At 40.4% G+C, this 25000-nt stretch overlaps 3 protein-coding genes across 5 annotated transcripts in view; all 3 read right to left on the minus strand.

Moving 5' to 3' along the window:
* Positions 1–491, minus strand: part of abcf3 (ATP-binding cassette, sub-family F (GCN20), member 3) — a 20311-nt gene extending 19820 nt beyond the window's left edge. Inside the window, exon 1 of the mRNA XM_083542736.1 lies at positions 339–491. Coding sequence (XP_083398862.1) covers positions 339–411 — 73 coding nt within the window. The 5' untranslated portion in view covers positions 412–491. The remainder of the gene's footprint in view (positions 1–338) is intronic.
* A 1552-nt stretch (positions 492–2043) lies between these two features.
* Positions 2044–7325, minus strand: polr2d (RNA polymerase II subunit D). Its single transcript, XM_083542958.1, has 4 exons — positions 7048–7325; positions 5626–5806; positions 3594–3689; positions 2044–2282 (listed from the first exon to the last, which is right to left on the minus strand). Exons 1-4 carry the CDS (start codon positions 7115–7117, stop codon positions 2204–2206), a joined length of 426 nt encoding a protein of 141 aa, XP_083399084.1. The 5' UTR covers positions 7118–7325; the 3' UTR covers positions 2044–2203.
* A 1567-nt stretch (positions 7326–8892) lies between these two features.
* cacna1eb (calcium channel, voltage-dependent, R type, alpha 1E subunit b) overlaps positions 8893–25000 on the minus strand; it is a 93025-nt gene continuing 76917 nt past the window's right edge. For all 3 annotated transcript variants that reach the window (XM_083542560.1, XM_083542561.1, XM_083542559.1), the window contains 14 exons: positions 23636–23755; positions 23458–23523; positions 21227–21318; positions 19839–20013; positions 17569–17696; positions 16100–16196; positions 15895–16000; positions 15336–15443; positions 14580–14686; positions 13172–13221; positions 11388–11493; positions 11123–11213; positions 10866–11026; positions 8893–10027 (listed from right to left, as the gene is read on the minus strand). In XM_083542560.1, the coding sequence (XP_083398686.1) occupies positions 9467–10027; positions 10866–11026; positions 11123–11213; positions 11388–11493; positions 13172–13221; positions 14580–14686; positions 15336–15443; positions 15895–16000; positions 16100–16196; positions 17569–17696; positions 19839–20013; positions 21227–21318; positions 23458–23523; positions 23636–23755 (1968 nt within the window). In that variant the 3' untranslated portion in view covers positions 8893–9466. The remainder of the gene's footprint in view (positions 10028–10865; positions 11027–11122; positions 11214–11387; positions 11494–13171; positions 13222–14579; positions 14687–15335; positions 15444–15894; positions 16001–16099; positions 16197–17568; positions 17697–19838; positions 20014–21226; positions 21319–23457; positions 23524–23635; positions 23756–25000) is intronic.

Below are 25000 nucleotides of genomic sequence, written 5' to 3' on the forward strand. Positions count from 1 at the left end.
GAGAGAGAGAGAGAGAGAGAGAGAGAGAGAGAGAGAGTTGTGTCTCAGTGTTACTGTATCACACACTAATCATTCAGTTCATTGATTAAAACCCGAGTGAACCGAAGTGCAGCACATCCTCAGATCTCCACATGATACAATCCCCACTTCCGCCCACGTTATGATTCATAAATCAGCAAAACCGCCAAAGAAGAACCTCTCCCCCTCCTCCTCCTCCTCCTCCTCCAGCACTACTCATGGAGCTCCCTGTGCTAACGGCTTCCACAGTGTTATTAAGTGTATATTCTACTGTGTCTGTATATGAGTGTTATGGAGGGTGTTGATCTCTCCTGACTCACCGGTGATATAAGCAAACACTTCAGTGTCGATGTCGGGAAACTCGCTCCTCAGAATGTCCACGTACGTCGCCATGTTGCGCAGCGGTTCCTGCTGACACTCCAGTGCGCATGCGCCGCTCCGGCACTCCTCCGGCTGCCCTTGGTGCCGGCAAGAGCGCGTGGGTTTCTGGGTACAATAAAAACTTAACGCTTTTTATTTTCGGGTTTTTTAATGACAAAAAATACGTGTTTAAAATTCAGTAAAGTTGTTTCGTGTAAAATAATTAATCTTTTGACCAAAAAATGATGGAAAACAAAAAACAATTGCTCCTTAAAAAAAAAAAAAAAAATCTGAATATCTGAACATGAGTGTATGAATATGCAAAGTAGATTCCCGCCCCCAACCGAAAGGGCCACGCCCTCTTTCCATTGATTAACATATTGAGTATAATGATATTTTCAATTAATTTCAATTTAGTTTTATTTATATAGCGGTTTTAACAACAGACATTCCCTCAAAGAAGCTTTGCACAAATAAATAAAGTTGGAATTGTACAACAAGTTCCTTATCATTGTAATTTTGTTTTAATTTAATTTTGTATTTTATTTTATTCCTTGAGAGGAACCATGTCCATTCATTACAGTTCCATCATTGTTGAGGTGTTCAGTGATAGATGCTTAAATGCAGAACCGTTCATGCAACCTGAAGTCCTGATCCATTGTAGCAGACTGTTTATATTAATTCCAGTCTAAATCCATCTTCGTCGTTCTTGAGCTGCTCAATATCTTCATGGATCTGTAGACTGTTCATGTGGAACCATCCTCAGGTACACAGAATGTCTCCAAATGAAAAAAAAACCCACATCCAGATCTGAAGCGAAGAACCAGAGGAACACAGGCATGTGGTAGCTCAGTGGTTAAGGGTCTGGGTTACTGTTTAAAAGGTTGGTGGTTCAACCTCTGGTATTGCTCCGTTTCCGTTCTTGACCCTCTGCGCTGTATCATCTCTGACGCCACATTTTGAACATCTTTGAGATATGCAAAGAAAACATTTCTTTAAGTTAGAATTTAACGTTTACCTCAGGAGCTCTTTGAACTCGACAGAGAGAGAAGAGGGGTGACGGGGAAAGAGGAATTAGGATAATAAAGTATCCATATTGTTGAGGGGATAAGTCAGGACTCCAGCAAGACTAGCAATGGCAGCATAACTAAAAAGGAGAGCCAGAACTCAGAACTCTCTCATGATTGGTCATTTTGAACAATCACTCTATCCTATTCTTCTTATATATTCATGTGACATTCATAATGAATTATCATTTTTATCCTGGTCATGCTTATGAAGTATCCGGATTTAATCCTGGACTGGACTTTGGTGTCAGAACAAAGGCCTAGCCATGATACAGCACCTCAGGAGTTTTGAAGGTTAAGGGCCTTGCACAAGGGCCCCAAGAGTTGCAGCTTGGTGATACCGGTGCTTGAACTTCCGACAGTCTGATCTTTAACCCAAATCCTCAGCCGTAAGATAAAAGGAACACACCCAGGACACCAGGCCATTTCACTTACACACTAGAGGGCAGTATAGAGATTATGCTTTAGGGAGGAAACTAGAGAATGTGGAGGAAACCACATTTTATAGTCAGGTGTTCATATGGTGTATTATGTAACATTTTAATGTTGGACTGACTTGAAATGGTCTTAATCATGAAACAAAACAGACCTTTACAAAAAAAAAACACCAGATTTATTTATTTTCATCTTTATAAACAAATCATCTCCAAAAAATGGAAAAATCTGTACTGAAACATATGGAATGCAGGCTCAGTCGAACAACATCAAATAGTATGGGGTGTGTGTGTGTGTGTGTGTGTGTACAGAAAAACATAAATTTAATACTGGAAGCTTCTTTTGGTCTGAATATCATCCAGAATCTGCTGCAGCTCCTCATCCTCAAATCGACCTTCCAAGCTACAGGAGAACGAGAGAAAGAGTCAGAATTCTTCAATAATGAAAGACAACATAGCAATGCAACCGATTTATTACCATAGTTTATTTATTTATATATTTTATAAACTTGTTCAAATGTTGATCACAAATAGGGGGGAGTGGTGGCTCCAGCGGTTATGGCGCTGGGTTACTGATCGGAAGCTTGGGGGTTCAAGCCCCGGTATCGCCAAGCTGTCACTCTTGGGCCCTTGAGCAAGGCCCTTAACCCTCTATGGTCCAGGGGCGCAGTATCATGGTCGACCCTGCGCTCTGACCCCCAGCTTCTAAGCAAGCTGGGATATGTGAAGAACAAATTTCACTGTGCTGTTATGTATGTGACAAAGGCTATAAATAGTAAAACAATTTTTTTTTTGAATTTCTTTCTGTAACGAAATTGAACCAAACCTTGAATTTTGTGTACCCTAACAGACAGACAGACGGCTATATACACAGATAAGCAGACGAATAGATAGATGCACAGAAAGCTGTTTAGACAATTACACACATATATCTGTATATATATATATATATATATATATATATATATATATATATATATATATATATATATATATATAAATATACAGATATTATCTTGTTAGTTGCCTTCCAACAAAAACCCAGACATTTTGGTATTTAACCGAATGAAACGTAATTCTAATGATTTTATTTTGCGCCTTTTTCTTATTAACTAGTTATTACATCACTAATCTACTTATCGATTTTAAAATCAATGAGCACTGGAGGGAGGAAAATAACACCTGGGGTATAAATAAACCTGGGAATGAGGGCTTAGATAGACAGACAAATTCAGACAGACAGACAGACAAATTCAGACAGACAGACAGACAGACAGACAAATTCAGACAGACAGACAGACAAATTCAGACAGACAGACAGACAAATTCAGACAGACAGACAGACAAATTCAGACAGACAGACAAATTCAGACAGACAGACAGACACCCATACAGTGATTGACTGACGGACGGACAGACAGACAGACAGACAGACAAATTCAGACAGACAGATTCCGACAGACGGACAAATTCAGACAGAGAGACAGAGACAAATTCTGACAGAGAGACAGAGACAAATTCAGACAGACAGATACCCATACAGTGATTGACGGACGGACAGACAGACAGATTTAGACAGACAAATTCAGACAGACAGACACAAATTTAGACAGACAGAGACAAATTCAGACAGACAGATACCCATACAGTGATTGACGGACGGACAGACAGACTTATAGACTATACAAAAATAACCCCTGGGGTATAAATTCACCTGGGAATGAGGGCTTTCGCCTCTTCGGCAGCTTCGGGACAGAGATTGGGCAAACTCGCCAGCTCGAATTTGTGTAGCTTCTTCTGCAAAAGTAAACTGTCGGAGAACAAAAGCATGGAAAGTGTTTAAATGAGAAAATCCATTAGAAGAAGAAGAAGAAAAAGTCCAAAACGACACTAATAACAGCACCGATCCGATACCAGTTTGGTATCAGGATCATTTTCAGAACCTGTGTGTAGGTTAGTAATAATAGTATGTAAATAAATAAATATACGGGTTTAATTCTTACACACTTCCTGTTTGTGTGCAGCAAACAAATCTGAAGTAACTGTGAATGTGGGCAGACTGTGGATTTACGACACACTGGTGTATATGATACAGTTTCAGGTGGAGGAGTGAAAACATTACAGATGAATCGCAATCAATCACAAGGTTTCTTTAATGAGGCTTTTTTTTAATAAACCCACATTCTGGTCATTCAGGATTCAAACTCTTTTTAGCTCATCATCATGCTTTTTTTTTCTTTGGGCACATTAATGCTGTCTAGACTGTACATTCTGTATGTCATAGACAAGTAAGGCTCTGTGCACAACACCCTCGTCTTCTTCTGAGGATCGTTCCTACTCCTTCTGAGGATCGTTCCTACACCTCGTTCCTACACCTTCTGAGGATCGTTCCTACCCCTTCTGAGGATCGTTCCTACTCCTTCTGAGGATCGTTCCTACACCTCGTTCCTACACCTTCTGAGGATCGTTCCTACCCCTTCTGAGGATCGTTCCTACTCCTTCTGAGGATCGTTCCTACACCTCGTTCCTACACCTTCTGAGGATCGTTTCTACACCTTCTAAAGATCGTTCCTACCCCTTCTGAGGATCGTTTCGACCCCTTCTGAGGATCGTTCCTACACCTCGTCCCTACACCTTCTGAAAATCGTTCCTACACCTTCTAAAGGACCGTTCCTACCCCTTCCGAGGATCGTTCCTACACCTCGTTCCTACCCCTTCTGAGGATCGTTCCTACACCTTCTGAGGATCGTTCCTACCCCTCGTTCCTACACCTTCTGAGGATCGTTCCTACACCTTCTGAGGATGGTTTCATGTGAATGGGTCCTACACCTCCTAAGAATCATTTCTACTCTTTCTGAGAATGGTTTCTACACATTCTGAGGATGGTTCCATGTGGATGGGTCCTACACCTTCTGGGGATCGTTTCTACTCCTTCTGAGGATGGTTCCTACATATTCTGAGGATTGTTCCACATGGATGGTTCCTATGCTTCCTGAGGATGGTTTCAAGTGGACGGTTTCCACACCGCCTAAGGATGGTTCCATGTAAAAGGTTCTTACATCTTCTAAAAATGGTTCTACGTAGATGGTACCACATGAATTGGGCAGTCGTAAAAAGCATTTTACTACATGTTGCACTCTGTTTGAATGTGTATGCGACAAATAATGGTTTCTACGTCCTTTCTTCTGAGGATGGTTCCACATAGATGGTTCCTGCATCGTCTTAAACAATTCCAAATGGATGGTTTCTGTGCCTTCAAGTCAAGTCAAGGAAGGAAGGTTCTGAGGAAGGTTCCATGAGAACATCCTTGAAGTCACTGAACACCTCAAAAATGAAGGAACTGTAATGAATGGCCATTCAGGGTTTCCCTTTTGAGTCTGGTTCCTCTCAAGGTTCCTTCCTCATGGGGTTTTTCTTTGGCACTGATTCACTCATTAGAAACGCATTAATCCATATTTTATAACTGATTTATTTCTGTGAAGCTGCTTCGGGACGTCTATTATTATTTAATGCTCTACAAATAAAACCGAGTTGAACTGGGAACATTAGAGGTACTGAACGTTGGATCGGAGGGTCATGAGTGTAAATCCCAGAACCACCTGGCTGTCGGGCCCTCGAGTACGGCCCTGAACCCTTCAATACCCGGTGGTATGTCTCTAAAGAGAGTCTACCAAACATCATAAACGTATATCGGATAAACTGGAATCGGCCACACACACACACAGAATCTGCGTTGATCCTCGTACCTGCGAACGCTGGCGATGGTCTCGCGGTTCTTGAAGCGGCTGAAGCGAGCCGTGTAGTTCAGCGTCTTCATGAAGACCTCGGACAGCTCCTGTTCGTCTTCGGCGCTCTCGTTCTGCTGCTTCCGGTGCTCCAGGAGCATGTGGACCTCGGAGTTCAGGAGAGTCTCGGAGTTTTCAAACTCTGCCCGGAAAAACAAGAACACCACAAGATATCTCGATGGCTTCAACAAGTCCTTTAGAGTAGCATTTCATCCTTCACGTCTTTGAAGAGACTTTAGTCTGATCGGGTTTATAGAAGAAACACACAGCTTCACGCCCAGCTCCTGGAATCACGCCGTGGGCGGAGCTAAAATGAACTACCCAGGACATGTCTGTGTTGTAGGTACAATCATTTCATTGCGCAGAAATTGGTGGCAGAAAATGCAATTTTACAAGAAAAAAAATCTTTAAAATGAACCAAAAAAAAAGAAGAAATTATATATATATAAAATACTAAAATACAAATGGCCTGTTACAACACAATTTCTTAAAACAAGCATCATAACAATATAAAAATAAATAAATAAAAAGTAAATAAAATATTTTCTTTTATTTATTTAAGATCCTCCATTACATGCAAAAGATGTGACGTGATTTTCTTTATTAATTTTTAAGGAGAAGAAATAAATCACATAATACTTATATGAAGCAAATTTGGGAACGTTTTGGGAAAATCGGTTTTTAACACGAGAGAAAATTTCCCAAGAGCAATAATTGAGTTCATTCCTAAGCCACGTGTTTTATCACCCGTATTAAATATTACATTTGTTTGTTAAAACTGGAAAATCTTTAAATGTATTGAATAACCAGTAATGCGTTACACGTCCACAGCTCCTGAACCTTTAAAGAAGTAGATGCCTGCAAACATCCCGAACCATCTACAGACGTACCAGCACCAATTGGATCCCACTTCATGTGGAGTTTTGACAATGGACCTCCTTTAAGTGTTTAAACACTCTGGGGTGGAGAAGCTGGTGTTGGATTTATGATGATCTCAAATGTTGAACTATTTTATGAGTTGCTCAGTAGCTCCTGGTTCCATAATCTCAAATGACTGTATAAGACTGTAGAAAAGACATTACTCATAATCTTATACTCCAGTGCTCATGTTAGTTCTCACTCTCCAGTGTTCTGTATTGTTGACAGATTTATGATCACACTCTTTACGTCACCCAAATGAGGATGGGTTTCCTTTTGGAGTCTGGTTCCTCTCAAGGTTTCTTCCTCACAACATCTAAGGGAGTTTTTCCTTGCCACAGTCGCCATGGCAATTAAACAAAACCTCATTCCTAAGACTTAATCCTGAATACCACAATATGTACAAAGGATCATTACGGGGATTAAGATTATGTTTTGGAGATTAATTTCTAAAATAAAACCCACCTTTAGGGAAAGACAACTGCGAGGCGTCTTCTTCAATATCACCCACGTTCACTGCTCCTGCAGCCGCCATGACTGTAATCTAAACACTTATACCCTTTACACTAGAATTACACTTTATTACTAATAAACCTTAGGAAACTGATTTATTATATCGCGTTAGATACATAGCTTAAAGAAAGCACACAATCTCTTTTGTCCACAAGGCGCGCGTTTATTCAATGCGGCATATAAACAACACGCTGCACTTCCGCTTCCGGGACGACCGCCGGAAGTAGTATTTGTGCTGCCGGTTAAACGGCTGGCACTTTAATTCTAAAAATATTAATTCTTACAATAATATGTTTTTCCTTCGTTTTCAGGCTTTTAAAAGAAATTTAAATATAAATTTATTTATTCATCAAAATCTATTTGCATTATCTAAAACTTAGCATTTTATCAGGCTTTAAGCTCCACCCACTTAACACAGTCCCCTTATGACCGCTTCTTCTTCTTTTTCTTCTTTTTTCGGCTTCTTCCATTAGGGGTCGCCACAGCGGATCATCCGTCTCCATACCCCCCTGTCCTCTACATCTGTCTCTTTCACACCAACTACCTGCATGGCTTTCCTCACCACACCCATAAACCTCCTCCTTGGTCTTCCTTTTTTTCCTCCTTCCTGGTGGCTCCACCCTCAGCATTCTCCTACTGATATACCCCATGTCCCTCCTCTGCACATGTCCAAACCATCTCAATCACACCTCCCTCACCTTGTTTCCAAAACGTCCTACATGCGCTGTCCCTCTAATGAACTCATTTCTAATCCTGTCCATCCTGAAAATCTCAACATCTTCAGCTCTGCTACCTCCAGCTCCACCTCCTGTCTTTCACTCAATGCCACTGTCTCTAATCCATACAACATCTCAGGTCTCACCACAGTCCTATAAACTTTCCCTTTCACTCTCAAAGATACTCATCTATCACAAATCACTCCTGCTATCACTCTTCTCCACCCACTCCACCCTGCCTGCACTCTTTTCTTCACTTCTCCAACACACTCTTCATTACTTTGCACTGTTGATCCCATTTACCTGAACTCCACCACCTTCACCACCTCTTCTCCCTGCAACCTTACCACTCCACTGCCCTCCCTCTCATTCACACACATGTACTCTGTCTTACTGCTATTGACTTTTATTCCCCTTCTCTCCAGCATGTACCTCCACCAATCCAGACTCTTCCCAACCCACTCACTACTCTCACCACAAATCACAATATCATTCGCAAACATCATCATAGTGCATGGAGACTCCTGTCTGACCTCGTCCGTCCACCTGTCCATCACCACTGCAAACAGGAAAGGGCTCAAAGTCGATCCTTGGTGCAGTCCAACCTCCACCTTGACCCAGTATGTTGTTTTTTACTTTCTGTCCATGATGAAATTCACAGACATGGTAACACACATGGTCTAAATAGCCCCAGTTATCACTATTAGTCATGAAACTTTTTTGATACCAACTCGTATTTCAACAGAATTTAAAATGATTGCGGTTGTTAATAAAGACGATGAAAATGATGACAATCTATTGATGCACTGTGCCCCATCGATGAGCTGTTTGTATTCATGTGCTCTAGCTGTATATTCATCTACACATAGGAACAGGTCCACCTCAGACTCAGTTAGTAGAAGATCGCTATGAAATTTTAATTAGGACCACTGTTATGTGAACCTAAAAAGCAGGGCCTAAGGCAGAAACTCTCATTTTGTACTCTATTTAAAAAAGTGAATCTCAGGGTGCGCACACACACACACACACACACACACAACACTACTACACACACACTATAACAAACACATCATATCCAATGTTCGAGTTGCTTTCATTTCATTTTATTTTTTCAGATTGTACAAATGTTTAGAAATCAGAATGAATCCAACACAGTAGATGCATTTAGGCTTTGAGCTCACGAAAAAATAAATAAATAAAGGTCATTGCAAGATGTGTGTATGTCGCGCGGTTTGTGCATCAGTGTGTGTGTTAAAACGAATGAGCCAGTAGAACCGAATTCATGGAACTGAATTGCATTTCCTTACATTCATTCTGCAACATGTAGCCTAGTTTGATTCGAGACCGTTTACCGTGCGAAGAACGTGAAGCCGATCAGCATTTTCAGAGTGTTAAACAATGACAGTCTGAGTTCTTTACAGTATCTCCCACAGACGATGAAGCTCTTCAGTCTGGTTTGCAAATGTACAGTGTTATTTTTTTTCACTCTTTTGAACGCTCAGAGTGTTTGGTTTTCGGAACAAGACAAGCTTATATGTTAAAAAAAGGTGAAAATCGCGGCACTCCTCCCATTTTAATGACTTGTACGTAGGGTATATTCAACAACGCAGCTGCACGAGTCAGCGTCCTTTTCAGAGACTTCTTCTGGTCAGTACTTAGTATTTGTCGTCCTCGGTGTCGCTGAGAGGCTCGCCGGCGGAGATGGAGACGCTCTGCGTCAGGCGTTTGCGGAAGTGCCCATTAGGGACGTGCCAACCTAAGCGTGCCCGTGTGCGCATGGAGGCCGTGACGGTGTTGGCGCGGCCCAGACTCGTCGCCACAGCAGCTTCGAACGTCAGAGTCTCCATGGCTGAGGAATCGGGGCTGTGCTCCTCATCCTGCATGGCAAGGTAGGGTTCAGAAGGGAATCGACGGACTCCCGTGCCCAGGTACTCGTCCTCTTCGATGTGCCCCGTCTCCTCATCTCCATCGCCCACTCGCACTTCCTCCTCGTCTACGTTTTCATCCCATAACGCGTTGCTGCAGCAGCCCAAAATGGGAGCAACACCTCTTTCCTCCTCCTCGTCTTCAGCCTGGGAGGATGGCTGAGTGTGGCACACTAAGGGAGAGTAGGAGACGTGCGGGTGGGAGTGAGTCGGCGTCTGAGAGAGGCGACGCCTGCCGCTCGGTGTGCTCGACTCCGAGGTGGAGGGCACGGGGCTGTCGGAGCTGTTTCCCTAAAAACACATGGGGCAAAGAATTTCGAATTTATAAGGAAAATAAATAAGTATATTTTGCTTTAATATCCTTCATCAACATTATCCTAACATAGAGAATAATAATAATAAATAATGTTTTGATTATATAGTGCAAACTACAATCTATTGCATTTGAAACAGCCGTCTGAACAATGGCATAGACATATTTTCAAATTGTAACTTTAAATATATGTTTTACTCATATCATATCTGTATTTTTATAATAAAGGTCGTCTTTCAAACTAAAATGTCCCTCAATAGAGGTTAAGACAGCATAGTTGATTGCTGGAACTATCGGCTACCCGCAAAAATCCATACCGATAGTTTTTCCGGCTTTCGGCCCGCTGTCATTACAAGATTGGCCTCTAGAGGCGAATCACTGATTGTTTTTGCATGTGAGAGTGCACGCTGCACGGAGAGGACTAACTAACTAACTAGAGGATCCTAACTAACTAACCTAGCTATCGTTATCGGAAAAATCCATCTATAGGTCGACCTCTAATTATGAACATAGCCTAATTATTTGTTAAATTCACCCAGCAACCATATGCATATGTATAATTAAGTCAATGTTTTGATTTCAATACTACAAACATGAAAAATTGTCATTATGATATTAATAATGCTCTTCATTAATCTCTACAATAAGACTGATAGTCACTTCGGCCCACGTCATGTTAAGGAAAGCTAAATTTATGTGGACCTCACAGAAAAAAGTTTGGGGATCCCCTGCTCTAGTGCATGTTTTTCAGCCAAAGTAAGTATTATTGTCATTGTAATGTTTCTGCCTATTTATCCTAAACTCGCGCATCCTCACCTGCCGAGTGTGTCCGTGTCGTCTTTCCTCACTGGGAGAACGAGAGCAGGACTTCGAGCTCCTCTCGTGCGAGTTGAAGCGAGATGCCTTTGGGGACAGCAGGTGGCGCTGTTCCTTCGATCTCCCTCTCTCTTTTTCTGCCTGATGCTCTGAATAGGACACTGAGCAGCATGGATGAGGTTAGAAGTTAGAATTCGCAGGGATTTCACATGCAAATGAAAAAAAGAATAAAAAAGTGAACAAGTGCATCGTTCCACCTGCAGCTTTGTAACTCTTATGCCGTGGTCGGTAGAGACGCTCGGGCGGCTGCTCCTCTTCCCATAATCCGTCCGTCTCCTGCTCGTCCGCCTGTTCAACAAACACATAACGTGATCGATCACATCAGGGTCCTTCCTGTTATTTATGCCCTGATTCTTGCCTCCGAGAGCATTTAGCAATTCTCGATCCAGAATCCAATGCCTCAACCACTGAGCTCCTCTTTTATTTGTTTTCATAAATAGAAACTTGATAAGACAAACTCACCATGGGTTCTTGATCATCTTCATTGTCTTCCCTGTCATGAGATACTGGCTGCATTAAAAGCTCTTGAGGTGAGATGGGACTCAGGGCCACAAAACCACCGCTGGTCCTGAAAAACAAACAGAGTGTAATGACAGAAAACATGGACCAGTCACCCTAATGAAAGATGATTGGATAACGGAGGCACGGTATTAAACTGCTGCTGCATTACCAAAACATGTGCTCTGTGTGTGTGTGTGTGTGTGTGTGTGTGTGTGTGTGTGTGTGTGTGTGTGTGTGTGTGTGTGTGTGTATGTGTGTGCGTGTGTGTGTGTGTGTGTGTGAGTGTGAGTGTGTTTGGTTCGTGATGTGTGCTCACACTCCACTCCTCTGCACCCTAGAGAGTCACTTATGCCAGCTCTCTGGACCTCACGCTGCTCAGCTCTGATGCGTAGGTGGATGTGTGTGGTCGGAGGTTTGTTAATAGCCTTTGTGTTTTGTGCTAAAATGAAATCTCAATTAGCACTTACAACCTAGCTTAGCGCTTTAATATGTTACGTATATAACACACTTTTATTTGACTCTCAATCGGAATTGTCTGGCAGCAGTTTTTGCTTAACGCTACAGTGCAGCGAAGAAGAGAACAAAACCGGAACAGGACAGAAGAGTGTGGAAGAGAGTAGAACAGAAAAAAAACACACAAAGCTAAACATCCAAAACAGCAAAGAACAGAACAAAAGCTAACAAAATTAAGTGGCACACAGCAGTACAGTAAAAATAGAGCAACAAGAGAACAAAACAGTTTATAACAGAGAAGGACAAAATAAAACCAAAAAATGCCGAAACAGAACAGAATCAAACAAAAATTAACAGAAAAGAAAAAAAACAGAAACAGAAATAGAAATGAAACAAACAAAACAGAAACAAAAAAGAAACAGAAAAGCACCAAACAAAAATGAACAGAACGGCAACAAAAGAAACTGAAACAGAATAGAAACAAATGAAACTGAAACAGAACAGTAACAAACAAAAATGAAATACAGTAGCAAACAACAACAATAATGAAACAGAATAGGAGCAAACAGATGTGAAACAGAACAGAAACAAACAAAAATTAAACAGAACTGAAAAAAAAACCAAACAGATGTGAAACAGAACAGAAACAAACAGATGTGAAACAGAACTTAAACAAACAAGATGTAAAACAGAACAGAAACAAACAAAACTGAAACGGAACAGCAACAAACAAAACTGAAACGGAACAGCAACAAACGAAACTGAAACGGAACAGCAACAAACAAAACTGAAACGGAACAGCAACAAACAAAACTGAAACGGAACAGCAACAAACAAAACTGAAACGGAACAGCAACAAACAAAACTGAAACAGAACAGCAACGAACAAAACTGAAAGAGAACAGCAACGTACAAAACTGAAAGAGAACAGCAACGTACAAAACTGAAAGAGAACAGCAACGTACAAAACTGAAATGGAACAGCAACAAACAAAACTGAAACAGAACAGCAACGTACAAAACTGAAACGGAACAGCAACAAACAAAACTGAAACAGAACAGAAAAAAAACAACCCAATACAAAGCGGATCAGTGTTAAATAGAACAATGCAGATTAAATAGGATGAAACAGAAACAAATAAATCAAACAGCCCAAAGCAGTGCAGAAAACAAAATAAAAACCAAACCAAACAAAATGTGCAGAACAGTAAATAAATAGTAAAAAAACTAAACAAACAGCATTGGGAGGAGCCTCAGATATAAGCCACTGTCTGGATACATGAGCATACTTACAGAGCCGAACCTGCACTGTGAGCTATAAGAGGAATGGCTGGACTGCTTAACTGTCCATCACACACACACACACACACACACACACACACACACACACACACACACACACACACACACACACACACACACACACACACACACACACACACACACACACACACACACACACACAACATGGTCTTTTTATACAACTTTTCAGTTCAAGTGTCATACAAAGTGAATAAACTTTTAACATGCTTAAAATCACAAGACAATCTGAAGGCCTTCTGGTGGCGTCTAATTGTCAAATCCCACCATCCACTGAGACGAGACATTACATCACAGTGAGCACATCTAAAACAGATGTTTGATGGGCATTCTGGGATGTCTAGATTTCATCCAACATGAAAAATTATTAACTCCGTGTCCCAGTACACACCACCACAATGGCCACCAGAGATTTTACTTCCCAGCAACAGCCTCTAGCTGCATCTGAAACCTTTCCAAATCTTCAATCGATATCTCAGGCGAGTTCTGAGTGAACTTTATTTCCTTTCCTTCCTCACTTATTTGTACCCACAAAACACTTTGATTTCAATTGTATAATTGAAAATCCATTTTCAAGAAAAGCTAGACATCGTAAGGGGGTCGACCAACTCTAAAGCTAGCTAGCGTGTCTCAGCCCGGGAAAGGGTTTGTTCTACACTTCCAGACCAGTAAATACAAGTGGTACCACTGGATTACAGCCTCTGAGGTGCGGTGTAAATTATGAGTCTGCATCTCTGGTGACTAGGTTGTATTTTATATAGATTTTGAATGTTTATGTCATGTTATTAGACAAATATTGATTCTGAGCTGCTCCAGATGATGTAGGTGGCACAGTTGCGGTTGTAGTGTAGAGGTTTGGAGTCTTATAGAAACCATCGAATAGTATTGATGGTTTCTATAATCGCGACGTGATAGTGGTGGTATTAGGTGGATTAAGTCAGATAAGTCCCTGCTGAAGGCCCAGGTATCAAATGCACGTCCCGCCACTGATGTTCATACTGTATACTTGTTTATTTTTGTTGGATTTTTTTAATAATAAAGTGACGTCCAGTAGTACAATGTAATAATTTGTATTTATATCTAATATCTTTCTTTGTTTTACAATACACCACAGATGCTAATACAGAGTAGGTGTAATGTTTAACTGCAACAGACAGATACAGATATTTACGTCTGAATTTGCTCACTCGTTTCTCTTCCCTCGTCCTAAATATTGATTTCAACTGCCATGCACTATATAGGAATTAGTAAATGAATGAGTGCTTTCTGTCATACTCACATTTATTATGATTTGCATGAATTTTTCGGCATGTGCTTGATACACATGGAGGTATAGAATCTAAATATATGACAAAATGAAGCATATAATTATAATCCTTACCTGTAGTTGCTCCTCAGCCAGCCGTCTCAGCTTCTTGGCTTTGCTCTGTTTAAAGTAATCCATGATCATCATGGAGGCGTAGATTTTGCCCACCGTCATGTCTGTGTCTGTGAGGAAAAACAAACACACACACACACACACACACATAAGGAAGGAGCAACAGCATCATATCAGAGCTCAACTCAATGTATCAGACCCTTATGGGTGTGGATTTCCATATACCTCATCCATCCATCCATCCATCCATCCATCCATCCATCCATCCATCCATCCATCCATCCATCCATCCATCCATCCATCCATCCATCCATCCATCCATCCATCCATCCATCCATCCATCCATCTATCTATCTATCTATCTATCTATCTATCTATCTATCTATCTATCTATCTATCTATCTATCTATCTATCTATCTATCTATCTAGACCACTCTGCACATATATATACCCTCTATTAATCTCACTGATGTCGTGTAATCTCTCACTTCTGTGTTAACTGCAAGAGAAGGATTTCTCATTCTGAGCAAAAGCTCCTCTTCCTAAATCTAGATTTCGGTGCTGTATATAAAAAGATATGATGATGAAGATCATTAATTGCCCACTCACTCATACACATGAAGAGGCTCTTAAACAAGCCCCTACCGTTACCAGTGTGTTTTTAGTCTCCATAATAGAACTTGGTGAGTGGCAGAAATCATGGTTTCAGTAGGAGGTACAGTAATTATCAGCCTAAACGATGGCCACCTGGGCATCACCTTTATTAACGGGCACTAGCAGGTCCAAGGTCTTCTGGGAGAGATGAGGCCAGATCACACTGATCTCCTTCTGCAATTCCGTGTCCATCTGCACTCGGTCTTCTCCTCCTAAAAGCACAAGGATTTGCTCATTTATTAACTCTTTATTAACCTATTTTTCCAAACACACACACACACACACACACACACACACACACACACACACACACACACACACACACACACCATATTATAATATGGACAAATGTATTAGGACACGTGACTTTTTGGGGAAGTGGTAGCTCAGTGGTAAAGGCTCTTCATCCTTGATTGGAGGGTCTGGTGTTCAAGTCCCCCGTATCACCTGCTGCTCTTGGGCCCCCCATGGCTCTGAAGGCGCCATGAATATATGTTCAGTTGTCCCAATACATTTGTTCATAGAGTGTATATTAATATTAAATAGTGCTATGGAACTGCATTAAAGTGTGATATTTTCCTTTTTTTTTTCTACCAATATATATTTTTGTACTTAAACACATAATATACGCTTGTTGATTTGTCTTATATGTTTGTCTCTCACCTCGGGCGATTTTTACATCCAGGGCAGTGCGGATCAAGGACATCAACGTGGAGGTAAAGTGGACCGTCATGTCCTCATCCACAGGCATGTTCATCAGTACCAGCCTCTGTATATTCACATATAGTAAAACAGTGAATCTGCTTCCAAGAACAAACTTCTCTTCACTTGACTGCTTGATATACAAACATCATAGCGTCTTTCCTACCTTATAGGCGACTTTAGCGGGACACTTCTTCCCCAGGCCAAGAGGGGGTGACATATGGGTCAGCATCTCGTACATGGCCGTGTAATGAATACGACCACTTTAAGAAACCATGAAAAAACCAACAACATTGAAGAAAGAAAGGCACTGAGATTAAAAAGTCACAATAATAATAACAGAAGCTGTTAGTCTTTTTTTTAATCAAATGTAATTGATTGACAATAAAGGTGATGATGCTAATGGTATGTTATTAGAACCGTGTTTTTAGTCATTATTTTGTAATTTTGTACTAAAACCCTACATTCAAAAACCATACTTTCTTTTAATACTGTATAGTTCTAGCCTTTTATGGTTTGTATACGCATGGCAAAAAGATTGTAAAAAAACCCTCCAAAATTGGGGTTCCAACTGTGCAATTACTGGAAAAATCCCATTTCTGAGACATTTTCACGCTGTTCGAAGGATTTTCAAAGGAAATTCTCCCGTATCATGAAGAACTGCTTTACACACTCAGCATCTGGACTGTTTTTTTTCCGAACATTCACCTGAAATACTTTGCCATGTCTCTTGTAAAACCTATATAAATGTGTTTTTTACTAGTTGGAGATTTCTCTCTTGTGATCCAGTTCATCCCAGAGAAGTTCAATAGGATTTAGGGGAGGTGATTGGGCAGACCGTTCCATGATAGATATCACACAGAGCTTGGAGGTACACTTCAATTTATTGTCTTGCTGTGTAGTGAAGAAGGTTCCAAATAGCTGCTGTCCAGATGGAATGGTATGTTTTTCCACCCAGAATGAGTCTCCAACCCTCCCTGCTCCAAAACAACCCCAAACCATTAATCTTCCACCTCCATGTTTGATTGTGGGGGTGAGGCAGTCTGCTTGCATCTTCTCTCCTGTTCTCTATGTTTTTCTATTAGTGCCAAAAATGTCAAATATGCACTCATTTCTCCACAGAACTTTCTCAGATTCAATACATTTTTATTTGTATCGCGCGTTTAACAATGAACATTGTCTTAAAGCAGCTTTACACAGATAATGTGGTGATAAAAATGAATATGTTCTTTATAAGTGTAAGTTTGTCCCTGTTGAGCGCCCTTGGCGACTGACTAGACTTTCTTCTAGTCATTTCCTGTCCAATTCTTGTGCGATTTTGTGAGTTTGTTGGATAGAAAAAAAAGGAACATGCACGTGTCTTAAAAACAATAAGAAAAATAGGTGATTCCAAACTTTTAACATGCTCTGTGTATGTAAAGACAAAGACCAGGGCTGGGAATCTTAGCATTGCAACCTTAGAAAGTAAAATGGAGTACTGTATATACAAACATTAGAATGGAGGAAAAAAGATTGCATCAAGGCATGGTTGTTAGTAGCGGATGTTCAGGTTTTAATAATTTAGAGTCATGCAGTAGTTAAGATTCCTCCCTTGCCGTAATCCAGACGATTGTGCATCTCATTTCTCGGACTCACCATGCTGCGCGATCATACTCCCCCCAGATCCGAACAAACTCGTCCAGGTGGTGCGGTCCCAAGATTGAGGAATCCCGAGTCAGATACTCAAAATTATCCATGATTACAGCCACGAAAAGATTGAGCATCTAAGGAAAGGAAAAGAAGTTGCTCATGTTAATTGTTTTTATGGAAAAACATCAAAACCGATAATTTGACGTTTTGAACAAGCTTTTACTTTTTGGTCATGACGTAGCTAAATATATAACTTTTCTGATTGTGAATTAGTTATTTATATATTTTTCTGAAACGAACAAGTGTTGGAAACGGTTTTTTCCAAAACCCAAGGGGCGTTCAAGTCAAACTGGGACTTTTAATGTTACATGTCTTAAAATAGATGCTTGCGTGGAGGTACTACATGCAGTAACTAGTTGGCTAATGTGTCCTATTACTGCTAGGTTGCACTAGCAACCTGTTGAGGTTTCTCTCAAGGTTTCTTCCTCATAACATCTTAGGGAGTTTTTTCCTTGCCACAGTCGCCTTGCTCATCAGGGATAAATGCACACCATTCACCCTAACTGTTGATTTCTGTAAAGCTGCTTTGAGACAATGTCCATTGTAAAAAGCGCTATATAAATAAACTTGACTTGACTTGACTTGACTTGACTTGACTTGACTCACACATGTCCAGATGCGGTTAAATCAAGATGGCGACAGTGTTTGTCCGTTCATGGAACAGCATGTGGTGATGAAGTTTCTCTTGAATGAAGGCATGAAATCTACAGATATCTACAGAAGACTTCAAGCACCGCACGGTGATGAGACGCTCAGCCTCAGTAAGACGTTTGAGCGATGTAAACGTTTCAAAGATGGCCGTAGGTCGTGGTGGTTCTCTGATGTTGAAGTGAAGCAAGATGGTTTAGGCATTGTCCTGACAAAACTATGCTGAACCTTTCCAGGCGTTAAAGGCTGGGATACATAGCAGGGGAGTGTGTCGAAAAATAAATGCCGTTTCCACTCTTTGAGATTTATTCTTTCATTTTAGAGAATCAAAAGCCCTGTTTTGACTTAAACGCCCCTCGCACTTTATTTACCTTGTGTGCTGTAAGATGTTGTGGTTGCTATCTTAAAAAATGTACCTTCAATGGAAATTTGCCAGTGGTTTTCCAGTCATTGGTTTAACTGGTTCTGTGCTTATGGCACTAGTCATTGTTAACTTGTTAAATTAAAGGTCAGGAATAATGTTTATTTGCACAAAAATGACATAATTACAGTTGAACTCACAAGTTTATCCCTAATGAATGAGCCGGTGGTGACTGTAGAAAGGAAAAATTCCCTGAGATGGTATGAGGAAGAAACCTTGAGAGGAACCAGATTTAAAAGAGAACCTATCCTCATCTGGGTGCCACAGAATTGCTATTCATTATAATTTTACTTATCATTGTTGAGGTGTGCTGTTCAGTGACCTGTTTATTGATGGGAACTTAAATGCAGAATTGTTCATGCCAACTGTAGTCCATTAAATCAGGACTTTGCATTTTTACAGGCCAAAAAGTTGTAGTGAAGTTTCCATTGAAAAAGGTAATAAAAAAGTTTCTTCCCTTTTACTTTAATCAAGAAAAGCCTCACATTTTTCATCACATGTTCTAAGAATAGCAACTATTTCTAATCCATTTCCGCCATGGTAACATAGAGTTTATTAGCATGTACTTGAATACTGGAATCTGATTGGCTGTTATATTTCAGAATTCAGTAATATCTCTATTTTCTACACCAGTGTGGGCAGTTATATACATTCCTGCAAAGATATTTAACCATAACAAAATATTGCCCAAAATATACTATATAGTACATTTGAGGGTCTAGATCTTCTTGTCATGGCAATAGCTTGACATACGAAACATAAACCAAGGTTTGCGGACACCTGACAATCTGTTCTTTAGGAACCCCCATTTCACATTTAATCACCATCTTTCTCTTATAATCTCCACTTTTCTGGGAAGATGTTCCATTAGTGTACTTGTGGAGATTTGTTCGATTTCATTCATCCACAGGAGTGTTAGTAACACAATAAAGAACCAAACCTCATGGCAAAGGTAAGAGAAGAAGAGGACATCATATATATCTGTTGCTTTCAATGCTATTAGTTGTTTTGCAATCATGGTTCTTTCATCACACATATTTATGAATGAAAGTCTGAGCTTTGCAGCTTCATTATTAATCATTATGGATACATTTTTTTATACAGCATTCTATAAATACTGTGTATCATATAAATAGTCCAGTCTTACCAAGAAGGAACTGAAGAAGATAAAGGAGACGAAGTAGAAATAGGCGAAGTCTGTCCCACAGCCACCCTCGTGATCTGGAGAGATGAAGGGAGGAGCGATGGAGGGGTCAGGCTCACACTCTTGACCGGCCAAACAAGACAACATGATCTCCTGCCAAGACTCTCCGGTTGCACTCCTGCAAACAACACACGTGTACATCAGTACACCACTTTAAAAATGGGACCCTGAACCTTAGTATGATCTAAATGATTCAAAAGGACTTCTTACTCAATTATGTCAATGGGGGGTAAACATTTGTTCGAAATATCGGTTCTTGGAGTGTTTTTTCTCCTCCGTGTATCCATATTCAATGATGATATGTATTAAAATGTTCTAGAGACGAATTAGGACGGATGTGGAAAGAATCATTAGATGTTTAAAAGGAATTAAGTAATGGAAGCTCATTTATTTCTTCTCATTTGCTAATTCATGGATTAAATGTTACATAATTAAGAAATTCTATTAATATACAAAATAATTGTATCTATAAAGGACAGTGTTTATTTGCTTCACTCTTATTTTCATTAATAACCTTTAAGAATTAAGAATTGAGAATTGATGATGATGATGATGATGATGATGATGATGATGATGATGATGATGATGATTAGTTTTATTAGTTATTTTAATACTACTGCTATTACACATATGTATACATACACACAGTATATTTGGGTATACAGGGTGCTGAGAGAGGAGTTGTGGTATTGTAAGAGGAAGTCAGGTGTGTCAAAGAAGTATGTGAGGATGGTGCAGGACAATGTGACAGCAGTGAAGTGTGCAGTAGGAACGACAGACTGGTTCAAGGTGAAAGTTGGACTGCATCAAGGATCGGCTCTGAGCCCTTTCCTGTTTGCAGTGGTGATGGACAGGTTGACGGACGAGGTCAGACAGGAGTCTACATGGACTATGATGTTTGCGGATGATATTGTTATTTTTGGTAAAAGTAGTGAGCAGGTGGAGAAGAGGCTGGAGCAGTGGAGGCATGTGCTGGAGAGAAGGGGAATGAAAGGCATTAGGAGTAAGACAGAGTACATGTGTGTGAATGAAAGGGAGGGCAGTGGAGTGGTGCGGTTGCAGGGAGAAGAGGTGGTGAAGGTGGAGGAGTTCAGGTACCTGGGGTCAACAGTGCAAAGTAATGGAGAGTGTGTTAGAGAAGTGAAGAAGAGAGTGCAGGCAGGGTGGAGTGGAGTAGATTACTTAAGTATTATTTTGCCAATAAAAAAAATCTAATATATCCAAAGAAAAGTACAGTAAGTGTAACATCTCTTTGTTCATCCGGATTATCTTTATGTTTGTGAAAGTTTCATTTTCTACAATTTAGACGAACACCGATCCTCTAAACTCACCTAAACAGCAGCATCAAAGCGCCAAAAAACGTCTTGAAGTTGTTGTGCTGGTTTATATGGCTCTCATCGTTCAGCTGAATGTTTCCAAACACCTTAAACGACACACATGACAATGATGCTGTAATACACATCTCATATGCACTAAACACCAGAACTAGAAGAGGTTTGGGTAACACCTTATGTGAAGGATACCTGCACCGGGCCTTTATAAAACATTCATTAGCATCGCTGTGAATCTTTAATATAAGTCATGATCTAATTAATGAATTAACGCAAGGCTTATGTCAGGACTCATGAGGTGACATTTTCATGTAATGAAAAGTCGCAAGAATGAAGAGAGAAGAACGCTCAATTTTTAATTAGACTATTCTAATTATTCATTTTTAACATTATTATTTCCTCCTTACATGTTGGTCATGTTTGGAGATCTTTTGTTAGATCATCTGTCTGCCTGGAAATCTATGAAAAGTGGATTTTTTATTCCATTCGCTCTGTCTGGAAGCATCAAATTAGATGTGTGTTGAGGTCCAAATGGTTGTAAATCATCAGATATGCCACTACGGAAGGTCAGTGGTTCAAGCCCCAATATAGCCAAGCTGCCACTATTGGGCCCTTAAACCGGGGCACCGTATCATGATGATTGCTCTGATATGTGTAAAAAGAATTACACTTTGCTGTAATGTACATGTGACAAGATAAAAGCCTTCCTCTCCAAGTGTCTATCCAAGTGTAAGAATAAAAAAGGAATAAAATAAAAACACACTTGCAATACAAAAGCATCGACTCCATTCAACATAGAAGCTCAAATGTCATCTCATAATATCGTCTTCTGTGAATCCTCCAGCATTGGCAAGTAGGAAGCTTTCAAATAAAGAGTTTACAATGACTTGACCCCCGATTACTCCTGAAGAGGAACTCATGTGGGAGTGGAGAATACTTTAGGCTGTGTGTAGCTTAATAACACTGTTGCAGAACTGACATTGGTGGATGAAGTACCCCATTCATTTACATTTACGCCATTTGGCGGACTCCCTTATCCAAAGAAACAGTAATCTAACAGTTATACAGTTAAGCAATTGAGCGTTAAGGGAATAGATCATGGAACCCAGCAGTGGCAGCTTGGTGGTGCTGGAATATGAACTTGTGGCTGGGATATGAACCTGCAACCTCATCCATCTTGGGAGTTTTTCCTTGCCACAGTCACCCCAGGCTGCTTATCACGGATAAATACACATAATTCACTTTAATTCTGACGTTCTGTAAAGCTGGTATAGTTCCAAAAAGCGCTATAGAAAAAGATTTACTTGAACTTGAATCCTCCAATCAGAAGTACAACAACTTATCCACTGAGCTACCACTTTCAAGTAGAGTACCTGTGCGAAATTGCAACCCTCAGCTAAAATGCACTCAACTAATGAAAGTTGAAATCTTTGAGTTATATTTTTAAGATTAATGCAATTCATGGTTCCATTCTACTGTGCATCATACCTTCATGAGGAGAGAGTTTTTAGAGTTACAGAGAACCTTTACTCCACACACACTTTTTCCACATCATACTGTATATGTATACACTTTAAAGCCAAAAGGAAATATGTTTTTTTTTTTCCTGAAACTCCCTGAGATGGTATCAGGAAGGAACCTTAAAACCAAGGGCGTCCAATCTTTTCCACAAAGGGCCTGTTTTGGTACAGGTTTTCATTCCAACCAAGCATGTCTACACCAGTCATTTTCAATGACTATCAGGTGTGGAAATTGATTGGTTGGAATATAAACCTGCACCCACACTGGCATTTGTGGAAAAGCATTCTGCTTTAGAGGAACCAGACTCAAAAGGGAAGCAATCCATTTCTGGGTGGCTTGGAATGTCCATTCATTACAGTTCAGTGTGCAATTCAGTGATGGACACTTAAATGCAAAACTGTGGTCCTGAGCCATTATAGCAGACTGTTGATAGAAATTACAGTCCAAATCCATTTTCAACGTCATTTATTTATCTAATTTGTGCAACTGACCAGCCATAGCTGGTTTGGGACACAGGAGTGGCCGCTCAATGTGGCTGGGGTTTGAACTCATGACCTTCGTGTCCAAAGTCCAATGCTTTACCCTTAAATTCCATTGTAACCAAATACTCATATTTAGAGTTTATTGATTGATTATATGCACCCTTTTGTATCTTAATCTGCACCTACACATCCTACAGTGTGTTCTACTGTGTTCAACGGATGACATACCTGCATGCCGATGATGGCGTAAATGAAGAAGAGCATAGCGATGAGCAGACACACGTACGGTAATGCCTGAAATCAGAACTAGTATTAATTCACACCTTCACTTGCATTCGTGAAACTTTTTGGATAAATATATACACGTCCAAACAGATTTTAGATTTGGGCCACACGTTCGACTTACCTTGAAGGACTGGACGAAGGTCCAGAGGAGGATTCGAATGGTGTATCCCTGCCTGAGGAGCTTAATGAGCCTGGCTGCACGAAACAGCTTTAGAAAACTCATATTAAACGTGTTGACAGACTACAACACAAAGAGGAGAGAATTTATTGAATGGTTGGCTTTTTTATTTTTTTATCCAATTAATGCACCACTCATCGTTCGCCTGACTCTCTACTGTTTATAGAGAATTCTTTTTCATTGCAGACTTCTGTGGTCTACCTAATAAAGCATGACTTGCTTTTAATAAAACAATTATCATGAATCAAGAACGACTTTTCATCAATTTATAGTTAAGTTTTAGATTTGAAAAAAGAAATCCATCCGTGTTAGTGCTTAAAACCATACTGTATAAGAAGGAGCTCTTTAATAGAAAGTTGTGCCTTCCTTCCTTCCTTCCTTCCTTCCTTCCTTCCTTCCTTCCTTCCTTCCTTCCTTCCTTCTATCCTTCCTTCTTTCCTTCCTTCTCTCCTTCCTTCCTTCTATCCTTCCTTTATTTCTTTCTTCCTTCCTTCCTTCCTTCCTTCCTTCCTTCCTTCCTTCCTTCCTTCTCTCCTTCCTTCCTTTCTTCCTTCCTTACTTCCTTCCTTCCTACCTTCCTTCTATCCTTCCTTCTTTCCTTCCTTCTCTCCTTCCTTCCTTCTATCCTTCCTTCTTTCCTTCCTTCTCTCCTTCCTTCCTTTCTTCCTTCCTTACTTCCTTCCTTCCTACCTTCCTTCTATCCTTCCTTCTTTCCTTCCTTCTCTCCTTCCTTCCTTCTATCCTTCCTTCCTTCCTCCCCCCTTCCTTCCTTCCTTCCTTCCTTCCTTCCTAGGATAGAAGGAAGGTAGGAAGGAAGGAAGGAAGGATAGAAGGAAGGTAGGAAGGAAGGAAGGATAGAAGGAAGGAAGGAAGGAAGTAAGGATCCTTCCTTCCTTCCTTCCTACCTTCCTTCCTTCCTACCTTCCTTCTATCTTTCCTTCCTCCTTCCTTCCTTCCTTCCTTCCTTCCTTCCTTCCTTCCTTCCTTCCTTCCTTCCTTCCTTCCTTCCTTCCTACCTACCTTCTATCCTTCCTTCATTCCTTCCTTCTCTCCTTCCTTCCTTCCTTCCTTCCTTCCTTCCTTCCTTCCTTCCTTCCTTCCTTCCTTCCTTCCTTCTTTCCTTCCTTTCTTCTATCCTTTCTTCCTTCCTTCTCTCCTTCCTTCCTTCCTTCCTCCCCCTTTCCTTCCTTCCTTCCTTCTTTCCTTCCTTCCTTCCTTCCTTCCTTCCTTCCTTCCTTCTTTCTTTCTTTCTTTCTTTCTTTCTTTCTTCTTTCTTTCTTTCTTTCTTTCTTTCTTTCTTTCTTTCTT

The sequence above is a fragment of the Silurus aristotelis genome (genome assembly GCF_946808225.1).
Source record: "Silurus aristotelis genome assembly, chromosome: 5".
NCBI lineage: Eukaryota > Metazoa > Chordata > Actinopteri > Siluriformes > Siluridae > Silurus > Silurus aristotelis.

What these genes read in the sequence shown, in the direction of transcription:
- polr2d (XM_083542958.1), bottom strand. Translation starts at nt 7,117, where the DNA reads ATGGCGGCTGCAGGAGCAGTGAACGTGGGTGATATTGAAGAAGACGCC. An exon ending in GCAGTTGTCTTTCCCTAAAG is followed by an intron (nt 5,807 to 7,047) that starts GTGGGTTTTATT and finishes TTTTCCGGGCAG; the next exon opens with AGTTTGAAAACTCCGAGACT. An exon ending in GCGAAAGCCCTCATTCCCAG is followed by an intron (nt 2,283 to 3,593) that starts GTGAATTTATAC and finishes GTTCTCCTGTAG; the next exon opens with CTTGGAAGGTCGATTTGAGG.